This window comes from Sminthopsis crassicaudata, chromosome 3, assembly GCF_048593235.1.
Source record: "Sminthopsis crassicaudata isolate SCR6 chromosome 3, ASM4859323v1, whole genome shotgun sequence".
Taxonomy (NCBI): domain Eukaryota; kingdom Metazoa; phylum Chordata; class Mammalia; order Dasyuromorphia; family Dasyuridae; genus Sminthopsis; species Sminthopsis crassicaudata.
In genome coordinates this window covers 41830534-41847656 of record NC_133619.1, presented here as the reverse complement: position 1 = coordinate 41847656, position 17123 = coordinate 41830534, and the positions used below count along the sequence as shown (strand labels likewise).

Below are 17123 nucleotides of genomic sequence, written 5' to 3'. Positions count from 1 at the left end.
TATATAGACTATACTAAGACACTCATCAGTCTGCCAAATGGCCATAGATTTGGGAAATACCCCTGATGTCTGTTTTTCAATCCAGTTTTCTTCAAACCAGAATAGGTAGTGTTAATATGTAGACTGTTGACTAAATTGTGAATTGGTTTCTATAATAATAATAGTCAGAATTCTATCTTAGTTGTTCATTTGTGAAATAATGATCCGGCGGAGATATTAATGGTGAAAAGTCAGGTTAAAGTTAGCTAGTTTTTATTTAAAATTTTATAGCCAGTTTTCAAGCAAGCAACTGTGATTAAAAAAAAAAAAAGAAAGCAATTACATGCCTAAATTCCTTCTTTATGTTTTAAAAGTGATTTGTGTACATTCTCAACATCATTTACATTTGATTCTTGGATCTCACAGGAATCCTTCAACTGCTTTCTACCAAGCGTTCCATTTGAACAAGTTACAGGAATCAAAGACCCTCTGGGATAGGTATGAATGCTTAAGTATGGAATGCATACATGCAAAATTGTATGCATGAACTGCTTTGCACTCTGCTAGTTTCTCGTCATTACACGTGGTCATAATTGTGTAATTTATTTGAACTGGGAGGGGAACTTAATTACTCACATGGTGGTTAGAATGGCATAGAGGACATCAAAACAAAATTAAATCATCTAAATAAAATTTGATTATTTTTTTAACTGTCAAATTATATACCATGTAAATTCTATTTGTGCTCAGGAATTTTCTCTTCCACTGCATTAAGTGAATTTGCAAATTAATCTATTCATTTCTTGGGAAATTTTTGTAAAGCTATCCTACACCAAATATAAAGAGTTAACATAAAAGTTTGTTTCTCTTTTGTATCAGTTTATTGCACTAAGAAGTTGTCATAAGACTTTATCATAAAGTGGCTTACCGCAAAACATTTCAATTGAGAAATTTGAGATGTAATAAGACAAAAGTATCAAAAATAGTCAGAGCTATTTATGGCGAGAAACTCTTAACATTAATTATCAAATGTGATGCTGAAAAATCACTAGAAATGCATTACTAATTTGTAACCTGCAGCCAACTGCTTTCTCACAGGAATGTGATAGGTTTTGGATTTCTTTTCAAATTTTTTCTTCTTAATGTGGAATGAAGTAGTGAATTCCTTTTATGGCAAAAGATGCTTATCTTTATCTCTGCTTTAACACTGAGTGGGGGGGTGTCTGCTGTGTTTGTTGCTGAATATTGACTAGCTTCACATGTTTAATTACAAGAGGTTGAGGGCAAATGATCTTTTCAAAACTTGCACAAAGCTTTAATGAATTTTTTTAAGGTGTGCCTGGCAACAACCACATTTGTGTGAATTCTGATATAATTTGGATTCAGAACCATCTCTTTCATCAGAGAAGACCTTAGATAAGAGTGTGTGCCCATCACATTAGATGCTATGTGCGCCTACAAAATATGACATAGCTTTTGCCATCTTGGTTTCAATTATTTGGCTTGATTTGTTTGTGAGTGGTGTGTGTGGTGTGTGTGTGTGTGTGTGTTTCTCGTTTTGCTTTTTTAAAGCTGTCCAGTATTTTTCCAGTATTTTGTATGTAAAAACTGGTGAATTGAGTAATAGTGTTCAGACTGGAAAGACCATTATTCTTAAAGCTGTAACAGATGATCTCATAACTCAATGTTATATAGAATCCTTTGTTTTAGTGATTTAATTCTTATAGCATATATGTATGAAATGTAAATTAGGAAGTTCTCATAATTTAAATTCTGTTACTGCATTTTTTGCCAAGTTTTTTGTCTTTTAAGGCTTAGATTTAAAAAATAGTAAGCATGGATCAAATTGGGAGGGGTTATTGCAAATCTTTAAAGATTTTATTTTTAAAATTTCATTAAGTACACTTTTTAGAAGTAGATATGTAATGCTTCTGATTAGATGTGACGTGAATGAAACCTGGGTTCCACTCACTCTTCTGGTACTTACTAGCCATGTGACCTTGGGCAAGTTGGTTGGGCCTCGTTTCCTCAGCTCTATAATGAAAGTCTAGATTAGATTTTTCTGAGGTCCATCCTGCTCTAAGTCTTGGTAAAACAGCTGATTTAAAAAATTCTACTCTTAAAAAAGTTAGTCTCATTTTAAAAAATGAACTTTGGCTCTAATAACAAAGACCTAATTTCTTTATAAGGTTATAGTCATGTTTCTGACCTGCCTGTCATTTCTGGGTTCTTCTACCTATGTCACCTTGTTCCTCCATAGCTTTGATTTTTCAGCTTGTCATATCCAGATTTTTAGTTAACTATTTTTATCACATTTTAAATATTTAAAATCTTAAGTGAACTATTAGAATGTTCTGTGCTATCAGGAAAAAGTATTCTATTAGATAAATACAAATTGACAGAAGTTTGATTGTTCTCTTTCCTCTGTTTTGACCTTAGTAAATCTGAGAAATGAATTTTCTTCCCAGATTCTCTTCTGTCAATTTTTCATATTAATATTGAGATAGGATTATGATCTTGTAAAATGACTTTATTCAGTCTAAGAAATCAAACCCAGCTCAAGCTGGGAACATCTTTTAAAAACTAGACTTTGCTCCATTGATATCTCATCTTTAATAACTCAAGCAAATTACCAGAATTCAAACCCCACCCCACCCACCACCTATCCACCAGAGGCACCTTTTTTGACATTTTCTGATGGCTTCCTATGTTTCTTCTGTGTTAAAGCATACCTAAAAAGCCCAAGTTAAGGCTTCTTGTGGTCTTCTGCCAGGCATCTCTTATAATACCTCTGTCTACTGCTCTTCCAGAGCTATGCCCTCATCCCATTTCCAAGGGTTCCAAGAAAGCAGCTTTAAACCCATTCATTGTACCTTTCTGTTTTGCTGAACCTCTCATTTTCATTTGTTAAATCTGTTCTTTCTCCTTGATTCAAATCCTTGGAAAGGCCTTTCACCTGAAAAGAGACTAGGTGAGGCTGTTACTTTTCTAATCAAATGCTAAATTGCTTGTTGTCCAGTCATTTTTTTAGCCCTGGCCTACTCTTTGACTGCATTTGGGCAGAAACACTGCCAAAATTTTGTTATTTCCTTCTCCAGCTCATTTTACAGATGAGGCAAACAGGGTTAAGTGGCTTGCCCAGGGTCACATATCTAGTAAGAGTCTGAGGGTAGGCTTCAGGAAGATGAGTCTTTCTGACTAAAGGTCTGAGACTGTGCATTATAGTGGTTCTAGGTCATCTGTAATAGTAAATAACTAATAGGGTTGTTCACTCTAGGAGATTATCATCCTTGGAAACGTTAAGTCTCAGTAATACATAAGCCTATTAATTTCTTAGCAATATTTGATTGGATTTTCTATGTCTGCCCTTTAAGTTATATGAAAGATATTCAAGATGCAACCTTAGCCTTGCTTTATGTTCCAGAATTAATTTAAACTTCTAATATCATAAGGGAACAAAAAACCCCATTTACCTTAGCAGGTAAAACCCAATGTAAGCTTGTACTGTGAACAAGAAGAAACTTGTTTTTTTCTAAACCACCAGATGGGCAGCTTAAATTAAAGGTCCAAAAGATCATAGTTAAATTGTAAGAATACCTCAGGAAAATTAGAATTATTTAGCCTCATTAACAAAGGGTTGTTAATGCTTCTCTTGAGGAAATTCAGAAATAACAGATAGTAGGTTGCTTGTTTCACCATTCCCTGGAGTATATATTTAAAGAGTAGCATAGATAAGGATAGTAGTAACCTTAAACTTTAATGCTTCTGCCTGTGGTTATATCGTGCTTCCTTACTGTCAGGTCACAACTTTGCCATAGTGAGTTTCTGTGTTTGAAAAATTTGCCACTTTTTAAACATTAATTTGTGTTAACTGGTATAGGATACTTATATATCAAAATGAAGCATCAAAACAAGACTTCAGTGGGTATATTACAAATTTTATATTAAATCTTATGCAAAACTTAAATTTTGTAAAATTCAATGCTATGGTGTTAATGGTGGGTTTTGATTCATTTGTATTTATTATTTTAGATGATAAATTGAAACATGTTATTAAATATTCTTTTAAGTATTCTTTCAACATTAGCCATGAATTAATCTGCTGGCTAGTCTCCATATGTTGGAATACCTGATTCTTCAACATCAAGAAGGAATAGGCAATTTGTCTTATGAGTACCAGCTGCTTGAACTTGCCTTTGGCACTCACTAGCACATATTAAACCCCCAGTGTAGTAATCAAGGGGTTAGTCATCTGTTGTACATATGCATGTACATTATATATCCCAATTGAAGCAAATGTTATTAGAAAGAAATATTACCTTTAGTAGAGACTATTGGTAATGACTAAAGGGGCCAAACTATTAGGTAGTTTTGACTAAAAGTGAGAACTAACTAGAACTTGGATGATAAAGTATTTATCTAATTTTCCAAAATGCTCTTAAATACTTGTAAAGCAGGAGAATACTTGTTTACATACTAAATTTTACCCACAGTGCTCAATGCCTTGCACAGTGTAGGCAATTAAAACACTATCTAATCATTTTTGCTATTGTTGAAATTAAGGGAAAGGAATGATGACATTCCACATTAAGCCAAATGCTGGGTTAGTCATATAGGATGCCACCTTTTAGAACATTTTCTTAACACTGTTTTTCTAAAGATACCATTTATTGGTGGTAATTTTAATGACAAACACCAATCTCTTAGGACCTGGAGATCGATAAAGCTTACTGAAGGTGGTAATATTATTTGACATTGTTTCATGTTCTTGGCATTTTTAACAGCCAAAATTGCATTCAATTAGTGTCTTTCACTTAGTGTGTTCCTCAATACTAAGTTAAACTAGAAAGCTTATGTCAAATCAGTTAAGTACTTTGCTTAGGAAATGGTTGGGTGTTAATTTTAAGTATCTCTGGAAAATAGCAAAATTGAAAAGTAAATTTTGTAAATTTATTTTTGTGCCATAGTAAGTTCCCTTCTAGCTTTAACAGGCTGGTGGTCTGACATGTGAGAGAGAAATCTCTTTTTAAGAGATGTCTTTAAATCAATTGTGAGTGTATTTTTTAATTCAATAGTTAAATGCCTACCCAGCCAAGCATATGAGGAGGCATAATCCCTGACCTCAGGCAGCTTTCATCCTAGTAGAGTGATACACAGCAACATTTTAAACGATCTGGAGCAAAGGTTGGAAGGAGAGAAATCGGCAAGTAAATCTTTGGGTTTGTTTTTTTGTTTGTTTGTTTGTTTGGTTTTGTTTTTTTTTTTTTTTAATATATGGGGAATGGAACTGGATTTTAAAGGAAAAGTACTAATTCAACAGCAGAATGGAGGCAGGGGTGTTTTAGGAACACAGTAAACAGTTTAAACAAAGGAAGGAAATTGCAGCATATTTGAGGAATCATAGATGTTGGACCTTGAAACTCATCCATTCCAAAACTAATGAGGCCCAGAGAAGTTGTGACAATACTTGACTCTTCCTCTACGTGTCTGTTTCTGCCTCTTTGTCTAGTAGCATGTGTTGAGGCAGCAAAGATTGAGTGAAGAGCTTTGATCCCCAGCACAGAATTTTATAAAGATTAACCTGTCATCTGAAGGGAATTTTTTTTTTTTTTAAGGCTTGATATTGGAAAAAAATCATGTCAGATCTTTCAGATTTTTTTATTTTAATCTAAAAGGTCTTGCCACTATCGTAATTTAAAAATAAAAATAATACTAGTTTAATCATAGTCCCAGTATTTGAAATTCCAAACAGGCTAAGAAAGGTCACTGAGAATTAGTAAAACAGAATAAAAACTCTTCCATTAGAACACTCATCGAACGTCCTAATAAGATGTTTGATGAAAGACAAATTTTATTTTGTTTTATTTTTTTAAACTATACATCCATTTTAATAATATCCCATATCCCAACTCTGTGACTTTGATTATTGGAAGCTGGCATGCAAATAAAAGAATAAAGAACTTCGAATTTGCAATCAGCTAGTCAGATTGCCATTCTGAAATTCTTTTTTCCCTCTGTGTATGTCAAGCTCCTTTTTCAGTACTAGTTGAGCTGTTCTAAAAATGCAGTTCTATTTCTTCAGTTTTGAATTTTCTCTCCTCCTCCCCACCTGTGGAGAAGGCTAGGAAAAACAAAACTCCCATAATACAGTCACGCAAACTGCATTAACTAAATTAACCTGACTTCCACCTCCTGTGAAATTTTCTATTTTCTATCTGTAGGTGGGTAGCACCTTTCATCATTCATTTTCATCATGAAATTTGGTCATTGTATTGAATAAAGTTGCTAAGTCTTTCAGTATTGATGTTTAAAATACTGCTGTAATTATATAAAATTTTATTCTGGTTCTGTTCATTTTTCATTTTGCATAAGTTCAAACAAGTCTTTCCAGGTTTGTCTGAAATCAATCCCATTCAGCTTTTCTGTCATAATCATAAACCATTCCCCAGTTAATGGTCATTCTCTTAGTTTTTAATTCTTTACTATCACAAAAAGAAGTGCTATATATAGTTTTGTACATATGGGGGCCTTCTTAGTAATAGTATTGCTGGGTCAAAGGGTATGGCATGACTTTTTAGTTTTTTGGGGGAGGGGGGACAGTTTTAAGTTGATTTCCAGGTTGGCTGGACCAGTTCATACTCCCACCCAAAAACACTTTTGAGGTTAACCGAGTTAATGAGGTATAGCATGAGTAACCTGGAACAAAAGGGGGATGTCCACTAGGATTGACTGGATCAATAGTTGGTTGTTTTAATTTCTAAAAGTAGTAGTAAGGCAATTTAAGACAAAGATTTGGGGAGGGGAAAAAGGATAGACTCTGAAATCTGAGGGCTTTTTTCTAAACACTTGATCTCAGGCAAATAACTTACTCTCTTTCTACCTGTTTATCTGTAAATAAGGATTATGGACCTTAGTGGTCTGACAGATTCCTTACAGGGAATGCTGCTGAATCTTAGGGTGAAGGTGATAGGCTCAGGCAGATTCATAGGCTATATGATAAAGAATATGTGACTCTTCCCCTCCTCTCCCCATATTACCTTCATCCTCTTTTCAATCAAATAAGTACTACCCTAATCCAGACCTCCATCAATTTAGCTTCACTACTGCAGAGACCTCAAGACTTGATCACATTTCCTCCTCCCCTTAGTCCCCCTAGTAATTGTTTGATTACCCAATTCCTTTCCACAATGTCTTAGTTTGTTCACCACCTGGGAGGAGGAGGCAGCTTTGCATCTATCCACATAATTCCAAATCAGAGACAACTACTCCTATATGGCACCTTTTTTTTTTTTTTTTTTTTTTTGGTGGAACTAATAATATTAAGCCAAGGTATCCTTATATTTCATTGTGTTTTGTGTAGTAATTACCATCTGGTTGTGACTGGCAATTTATGGATGCCTTTGAGTAGATTTGCTATAACACTCGAAGTCATTCTGTTGCTTTGAGGATCCTAGGAAGGATTAAGATTACTTTTAAAACCAGAATATCATAGCCACACCACACTCAAATTAGGCTTTTTAGCATCTTTAAATCTTTTTCTTATTTCTATATAGTCTGTATTCTTGAGGTAGTGGCACAGTGGATAAATCTGTGGGCCTGAACTTTAGAAGACCTGAATTCAGATCTGTTCCTCAGACACCTTTACAAGCTGTGTGACCCTGGGCCTATCACTTTACCTCGGTTTGCCTCACTTTCCTCATGTGTAAAATCAGTATATCACCCATATCCCATAGTTGTGAGGAACAAGTAAGATTATTTGCAAACAATTAATAGTTCCAGTAATAGGGACTTATTCTCCCCCTCCTCCACAATCCTCTCTGTCTTAAGAATTAGCATTGTGATGACTCTATTGACAATTGCCAGCCAGTCAGGAGGACCTAGATATGTCCTATGTGAGACATAAACTGGCTGTTGATAACTCTAAACATCTTGAAATAAACATCAGTGATCCAGGGACTTCATAGGAAGGTGATAACTGGTAGGTGTATTTTCTGGAGAGCATAGTGTCTCCAATAATAAAGATTTTTCCTCAGAGCTGAAAAGGTAGGGACCAGTTGCAAATAGCCTTAAAATAGGAATTTGACCAAAGCTGTGAACCAAATACAAACAGCACTCTCCCTGTCCCACTGTGTTAATTTCAGGGATGTTGAATCTTTTAAAACTAACATTGGAATGAAACCCAAACTTATGTTCACTTAATATGAACATATGAGAATATTTAATATTTCGGGGCAGTGAGGTGGTGCAGTGGATAAAGCATCAGCCCTGAAGTCAGTTCAAATCTGACACTTAATGCCTCCTAACTGTGACCCTGGGCAAGTCACTTAACCCCAATTGCCTCAGCAAAAAAAAAAAAAAAAAAAAAAAAAAAATGTGGACCAGGAAGCAGAAACCAAAATTAACCTGAACCTGAACCTAAAACAAAAGCAAAACCCAAATCCCTCACACGTCACTTTGAGACTGGGACCAAATTTGTATTTTCTAAACCACAGCCTGAACTAGCTGAAACGTCATAGATATTCTTACTTTCTTGTTCCAATCCTGTAATTTAAACATCACACTTATTGAGTTGCTCTCAGTTCAAGACCACTGCTGCTAAAAATCGGTAACCAAAAAAGGCATTATTTAGAAAGGAAAGAAGTCCATGCCTCATTTTGAGGGAGGGACAAAAAGTTTGGGGAGCAAGAGTGGGAACTGAATATTTAAAATGGTAAATATTGACTTACAATGATTGATGTTCTTAACATTCTCGTTTTCTGAATATTTATCCAGTCCTTAGAATCCTGCAAATCAAGTTGCAACTCATTTGTGAATCAGTGCAGGACTTAGTAGATCTAAGCCATATCTGTTAGCTAAATGCTTAATGCAGATAAACAGAAATCCGTGATTGTGGAATTTAAATAACCTCAAGAAACAAGCAATTTATGTCAGACTAGTTTAATTCCCAACTACTAAAAGTTTTCAGCGCTCAGAATTTCTTTGTAATTAATTGACTACTATGTTTCTTAAAAGACAACTGCCTCCAGAAATTCCAGTGGGTTTCTATTTTATTTTTGGCACAGGATAAATATTATTGAAATTTTATAGTAAAGGACTAAAAGGCATGAGTCTAAATTATTTAGAGATAGGGAATGATTTTGCTGTGTCCACAAATGGTAAGGGAAGCTATGTCCCTGGTAAGGCTTCAGAGTGACTTTTCTTCAATCTTAAATATATAAGGGCTTATGATAACCAGGCCTTCGAACCCTGGCCAATGAGTGAAATACACTCAAAACTCACCACTTAAGATTTCCTTTTACAAGAATCATCTTTACTCAGCAATAGAGTCCAAATATATTGATAGGCATTCCTAAAATCATAATAGAATTAAAATCTTTTTCAGTCTGATTGTGGCTTTTACCTTTTGTGAAAGTACTTATATAAGTTTATTTTAAAAAAAAAAAATTGGGGGGAGTAAAGGAAGAGGTAATAGTCCTCCAGCAGGTATTAAGATAATTGTGGAAAAATCAATCTTATGCCACCTGAGTGCCATCTTAAAAGCATAGATCTCACTTGGATATGTGAGAATTTCTTTTAATTGCTTCTCCCTATTAATATTTTGTGTGCATTTCAACTGAAAATATGTCTTTACATAAATTGAAACCTTAAGTGTTCAATTTTTCCAGTGATCTGTCTTGGGGGGGGAAGTTCATTATCAAAAGCTTGTTTGGGAATTCTTTCTCATTTTTATCTAGATATTAGAGATCATTTTGGATAAACATAAAGGGGGAGAAAGTAGCGATCCTTTTTCCCTTTCCAGTACAGTAAACCTTACTACTTCAGACTAACTGAATAAAAGATATAAACTATAAAAAATTTAAAGCACTTGTACTTGATGATAAATTAACAGTTTCTCTTTAAAAAAAAAAAAAAAAAAAGTACCCAAGCAGCCAGAGTTTAATCAGAGGGGACATGTTTATTATGTGGGAAGAGGTCAGCTATGTGACTCACTGGATAGAATACTAGCCTAAGAGTCCAGGAGACTTATCTTTCGGGATTCAAATCTGGCCTCAGATATTAATTAGCTGTGTGACGCTGGGCAAGTTACTTCACCCTGCCTCAGTTTTGTCATCTATAAAATGAGCCATTAAAGGAATGGCAGACAGTATCATTGATATTATCAAGTTTGCTAAGAGTCGGACACAACTGAAAAACTACTGAACGACAATATTGTTTTATTTTAATGGTAGCTGAAAATTTTAAATCTTAACTTTGAAGAAATTAATTTCTAAGGTAAGGTAAACTCAGCCCTCTTTATTGTGAAATCTTGGTTAAAATAGGACCCCAGCTAGCACAAATAATAGTCAAGAAACAGTCTTACCTACCCTACTTGGTATTAAGTTTAATGAACTCCCCACCTCCTTTTAAAAATATACTAGTGAAATTGTAGCTTGAAATCTTTCTGATCAATGTGAAAAGATGCACCAATAAAATTAATTTCCAGGATATATTCTGATGATGACCTTGCAAAACTGCAATATCCTGATCTTAGTGTTATAGTCAGAAAGTTATTGTTAGTAGAAATTTTTGTAAACTGAGGGTTGAACTTCTTTAATTTTCAGTTTATTATAATGCACCATTCTTAAGCACTTAGTTTCACTCTCAACTTCCAAAAAATTGAGGACTTGCTATATTATTGTCAAAAAGGAATATTAAGTATACATATATTAAAACTAATTTCAAAGCACCCACCAGGAAAGTAATATTTTCAAATAATCTTATATACATTTAACTTTAAATTTATCTAGACATACATAAGGCCCATTTCACTGGTGTATTAGAATCAATCATAGCCCTCCCCTCCTCCCCCCAATACACAGAATCACTGAATTTGCTTTACAAGGCTATTCTGTTCTGTTTGCCTTCCATAGGCTTCCTAAGCATTTACAAAACAATGCTTTTCTTTGTTGAGGGGCCTTTTAGCAAAGGGTCAGCCAGTCTGCCCTTTTTTAGATGACCAGTTCATCAAAGCCCTGCTGACAAGCAAATTACCAGCATTAAACATGTTTCAGAATGTGTGAGATCACCTTTGTGAATATGGCTGGGTTCTGTACCTCATGGGACTTGTTCCACATATGAATATATGACAATAAGCTTTTTTCTCTAGGACATAATTTTGGTTTGTAGCAAACAGACTTTGAGATAGTCTCTCTTCAGGGATACGGGAGGATGTTGGTACCGCAACACAGAACACAATTTAGAATTATATCCACATCAGGTTATGGATTTTTGCCTTCACCAGGTGACCACATTACTTGACTTTGCTTTGTTAGAGGGCAGAGTAAAATTGTATACTTGTTTAAATTTATTCATTGAACTCAGATGTGTTATGAGATTACATTGAAAAAAAAGCTATTTTTAGGTGGTAAAGTAAATAGACTCCTAAGTATTGTTCTGGGAGATTTCTTCTTGTCAGAGCCATCTTTTACAACAGATATGTAATAGAAAAATCCAGTTCCCAGTTAAAATCTACATAATACAAGTATCCCAGTATTTGAGATCTCTGACCTGACTACAAAGTCCCTTTTTTTTTTTTTTTTACAGTAGTTAGTTATTACTTTATACCCAAATTCAGTAATTCTTGTATTACATTTTAAAAAGTGCTTTCTCTTTAACTGCCCCTATCCTCCATGTTAATGCATTCTAGTATCATTGACTGCTGTCAATTTTCAACCTAAATTATAAAAGCCTGCAAATTTTAATGGGTTTTCTATACACATACATTATTTGCAATCAAAATTAAATGTGACTTGATGGGAAACTTATTGTTGGATCCTTCAAGAATTGTAGAGAAAATGTCCTGTTGAAGATGCTGTTTTTAAAAGTAACTTTAAAAAAAGATGTTTCACTTAAATTAATTTCCCTTATTAAAGCATCTCTAAAACACCTCACTTGGTAATGACACTACCTAATACACAGTGTAAACGTGTGCCTATAGCTATGAGATTTTAAATTATGTAAATGATGGAAGATATGCATTAAAGCATTTAATGTTTGTTTGTTTTTTTCATATTCCTCATATAAAGACCCCTCTCCTAAAGGCCTCCTGTAATTCATCATAGCCTGGAGGTGACTGCAATCTTCAAGGCTATCTATGCTAATGGAAGAGTGCAAGCTCTGGCAGGTCCTACCAGCACAGAGAATGGCGTCAGGTACAAGTCCATCCATGGTCTGGCCTGAACATAGTAGGAATAGCTTTATTGATTTTAGCCAGGTTTATCACTAGAAGATTGGCCACTAAATGATAGACATTGGATTTTAGTTAATACATGCTTCAACAAGACCATTTAAAGCAAAGAAGGCTTGTGAGCTACCTTAGTGGAGTGTACCTACACCAAAGAAATAACTTTGAAATCTAAATCAAAATATCAGAATTAGAGATCTATTTTCTTTGTCTCACCATTAAGCTTTCTTTAAAAAAAAAAAAAAAGGTAGCTATGGTGTGCTCATATAAATGGAATGGACTATAATATATAGTTCACATAGTACTCATTTTGCCTATCTTAATGATCATTGTGAATTGAAAACAAGTTTGTGCTATTGTCCAGTTCACCCATTATAGAACTCATATGCCTTTTTTACTGGGCTATAGAGCTGGCTATGGCCAATTAACTGCATTGCATCTAATGAATAGTATCAGGATTATGAACCTAGAACTTTTGGAACAGTTTGGTTTCTACTTGCATATCTACTAACTAGTGTTCTAGGTCCATGTTGAAATTCTGAATTGTTTCCAGGTCAAATATGAAATTATTTTTACATTTTAAAAAATAAGTTTAAAAATGTCAGTTGTGTAATCATGTTAAAAACATAAAAGCATTGCTATATAAAATATTTTAAAGCTATTTGATGAAAACATTTATTTACTTAAACTCTTTGCTAGAATTTTTTTTAGAGTTCAGCATCGGAGGAGGAATGTGACATAATAATGATCGAAAGCCGAAAGTTTAAAAGTTGTGATGCCCTCACATGGTTGGAGGGTTATTCTAGCTTCTAAGGACTGAAATGTTGTCCACAAGAGTGTCTCATCAGGTCATAAAATTGGTAAGACATAATGGATTAGATTTTATGTATTATACCTGATGTTATTGTATTGAGATGACTTTTAATGAACAAACTGAACCTACGGTATAACTAAGAATATAGTGCTAGATTTACAATAATAAAAACTTATGGAAAATAATTTAAGTACTTGGTATATATGATCCTTTGTTTTATGGAACTAAAGACAGTATTTTTGTTATGCTAATGTGCATCAAAGAAGTAAAAATAAGTGAAACCTTGTATTGGCAACTGTTTTTTAATGTCATCACATTCACTGTTAATAAGGATTTTCTATCCACAGTACAAACTTAGGCATTAATTAAAACACATGGAAACCTCCCTATACAATCTACTTAATTCTAGGAAGCCTATTTATAAAAATATTTTTTAAAGCAAAGCTTTTAAAAAAGCACTTTGCTTATGACTCATTTTCGTCATTAGGAGCTTTAAGTTCCTTTTACTATGTGATCTCAAGTTATTGGGTGTTCTGCTGCCGCCCACCCCTCCCCCAATGGATAGGTATTTATAGTCTGAAATGAAGAAAACCCAGTGGATTTTCCTAAATTGAAAACCCCTGAGGTGTTTCATATGTCTTCTTTGATATAAAATGATAACCATTAGGGACTTAAAAGGAATCTTAGTTGTCTTATTCTCTTCCCTAGTTTATGAAATCTTTTATATAATGTTTCAGAAATAAATTTAGAAATCCCTCAGAATAATAAGTATTTTTTGTTTCCCCAAAAGATAATTTTGTCTTATAAAAATAGCATTTCATCTTGCTTGTATTTTGTAGTGAAACTTACAAGTTCTAAAATTTCTGTGGAACATGGATATTAGATTTTAGTATTTTTATGATAATTCTTCTGAAATACTGAATGTGAAATTATGTAGCAAATATATTATTACCTGTAGTAGTTTTCAAAATGAAAATATGGTTAACTTCTATTTTGCAATAAAATTTCTTTCTTTTATTCTGGAAATATTCTATAATTCCTTAGATATCCCCCTCCTCTCCCCTCCTCTCTCAAATTCTATCCAGGAGTATTTTTTAATGTATATGACCAGATCAATTTGGAAATATTCTTTTTGTTGGGATTTATGAAGAAAGTGGCTCTAGGGTCACATAATTAGTAAGTGACAGAATAGGAATCAAGAATAAAATTTCTTTAATTTCTAATACTTTGATCTTTCCTTGAAATCCTGTAGTCCCTATCATAAAAAGCCAAAATCTTTTAAAAATGAAACGAAACTTTCTAAGTTTCACTAATTTTTTGGTAGGAAAAAATGTCACAATGATGAGACAATTTTCAGTAAACATATAATCATTTAGTAGCAATTGAACTAATACAGCAATTGTTTTTACTTTAGGGTGTTGATTCTTTCCAGCCTCTTGAATAATCAATATTCCAAGGCTTTGTACTTTAAAGGCTAATTGCAGTGGCCTTCTTTAACAAGATATAATACTGTGCTTAGTAGAAATAAAGGTGCCCTTACTTATAGCTTAGAGTATCTCATCTTTTTAGAAAGTAAACAGATTCCTAAATTTCTATTGTACTTTTACTACTACATCATCTCTCTCTCTTACTCATCTCTTTCTCTCATATATATGGTTGTTATTAAGCTTACCTTTATAGGGTAGTCTGTCTAAAAATTATGTTGCAAATCTTGAAAATTTAGGTCTTTCTGATAGGTTGTTTTGAAGAAAACTACATTTGTGAGCTGAAATACTGTCTATATGAATGTAATCTTAAATGGAAGAATTCATCCGTACGTAGCGTTTTCAAATTCTGATAGCTTCAATTTACAGTCACAAAAAAAATTTTATGTGCTTGTACTGAATATAACCATCAAGGAATTTAGTACTTTGAGAAAGAGGTATTTACAAATGTTAGCTCCAAAGCATAGAAAAAGCAGTTAAATAATTTTGGAGCCTAGAACATGCTGGATAAATTATTGAGTATAAGAGGCCTCTATAAGATTGATTCATATATTTCCTCACATACTTAAGAAAAAAAAAGGCTACATAGTCTTCAAAAAAGATACTCTTTTAACATTATCAAAATACTTTATTATTTGGTGCCTGCTATGTATAAGGGTTCTTATGAACTCAGAATCCTTACAACTAATTGCACCATAAAATAAATAGTGCCTTTAGTAGAGCACTGTCATGTATTGTGTGATATCATTAAACTTATATATCAACAACACTAATCTAAAAAATTTTGGGAGCTCTTCAACTCCCCAACATGGAGAATGATATAAACATTAAGCTGAATTGAAAGATTCATTATTGAGTGTTAACTCAGTTAATATGTGAAGTAGTTCAAAATTGAATCTGCTCAGAATTCCTATTTTACTAAATAGTACTTGATCCTTTTCAGTTAATTTTTTAACTTTGCAAAATTTAGTTTTCATATCACCATATAGTAGGTGCTATTTTTTTTAAGTTGTCTTTTTTCACCATGCCTGTCTACACTATATAATAATAAGTAGGACTGAAAGGGATACTAGAAGACAGATAAGAAAATTAAAGGGGCCTTATTTTTTCCATCAAGTTGATGGTTAAATAGAAGGCATGGGTTAAAAAAAGATAATAAGTACATGGTTATTTTTTTTTTAATTGGTGGAGGTAGTTCAGAGATCTTTAGAAGGATCCCATATTAGATCATAGAAGTTAAAGCACTTTTCTCTCAGCATTGCTGTAAAGTAGTGTAATTGCTCACATTTCATGACTGAGTAAAGTAGAAACCAGAAAGGTGAGATGCAAATAGCAGAACTGGCATTCTAGTCTATATTTCCTGATGGAATATTTCAGCTTCAGAGTTCGTCAGCTGCTACAACTTTTATAAAATCAGACTTCCTCCCAATCTAAATCAGTCCTCCAATAAGAGGAGTCATCATTGGAAGATAAAAATCAATCTTTAAGTTAATTATATAAATTATGTACAAGCGATACTTGACCTGTCCTACATACCTAAATCATAGCACTGCCACCTTGAGGAATATTCAAAGATCTGAAATCACCTAATAATAATAATAGCAACTAGTTAAGATTCCCTCCATTTTTGCAGAAGAGGGACTTGAGGCACACATCTAGGCCATGTCAGAAGTCAGATTTATACCAGTTGCAGGGTTCTACATAGGCACCTGGCTGCTTGTAATTTAAATGTTTTGTTATTGTTAGACTGTCTTTGTCACTGAAACTAGCTTGCTTCTTTTTTTATACAATACTACTGGAAGGAAATGGGTTAAAAAAAGGCTTTCTTCTTTTTACCTTACACGATTATGGTTCTGTAGTCTTGATATCTTAGCTTTTCCTCCCCTCTTTCCCCTGGAGTCAAATAGGAGCCTCATTTAAAATTTTAGAAATAATCTGACTATATCAAACTCAGCTTTTGGTAACTGGTTTTTGTCTTGCTGAACTTTGCTTAAAGGGTTATGTATTTAAAACTGTAAATTCAAGATCCTCTTAGTGTTCTCTTAAGATACTCTAAATATGAAGTCATTTACTTACGTTAGCATGTATATTTGTCATTATTTGTATTCTTAAGAGAAATTTGTCAGTCTTAAATATTCCTACAAAGTAGAACAAATCAAATGTTTTTTATGGCTTAGCTATAATAGATAACAAAATAAAAGGAATTTAGCTTTATAATGAGTCAGAGGTAATTTAAAATGCTTTTGTCATTTAAATACTAAAGCATTAATATGTATTGCATAAAAATAATTGTGATGTAGAAAACAAACAGAAATGAATTAAGAATTAAGAACGAATGCTTCTTTGATCAAGTTAGGCTTAAGATATATTGTGTGTTCCTACCATGAAATAAGGGTCAGAAGTTGAGTGGATAGGATTAAAAAGGCAGGTTAGACAACTTTCCAAATCTTCATAAAGCTAGTCAGATTTTTGGTATGACTTGAAACAATAATAAAAGAGCAATTTAATTACAAAGACACTGCATCTTATTTGACCCTTATAACTGATTTCTCTTCATTAGATACATAAATGCAAAAATACATACCTAAAGCTAAGTATAAGTGATTTTAGACTAAACATTGTG

At 33.4% G+C, this 17123-nt stretch overlaps 1 protein-coding gene across 2 annotated transcripts in view; it reads left to right on the top strand.

Moving 5' to 3' along the window:
• TSC22D2 (TSC22 domain family member 2) overlaps positions 1-17123 on the top strand; it is a 47501-nt gene that overhangs the window by 12443 nt on the left and 17935 nt on the right. Inside the window, exon 2 of one of the 2 annotated variants that reach the window (XM_074298343.1) lies at positions 406-477. The exons of the other annotated variant lie outside the window; for it this stretch is intronic. Within the exon in view, the coding sequence (XP_074154444.1) occupies positions 406-477 (72 nt within the window). The remainder of the gene's footprint in view (positions 1-405; positions 478-17123) is intronic. 2 annotated transcript variants of the gene reach the window in all.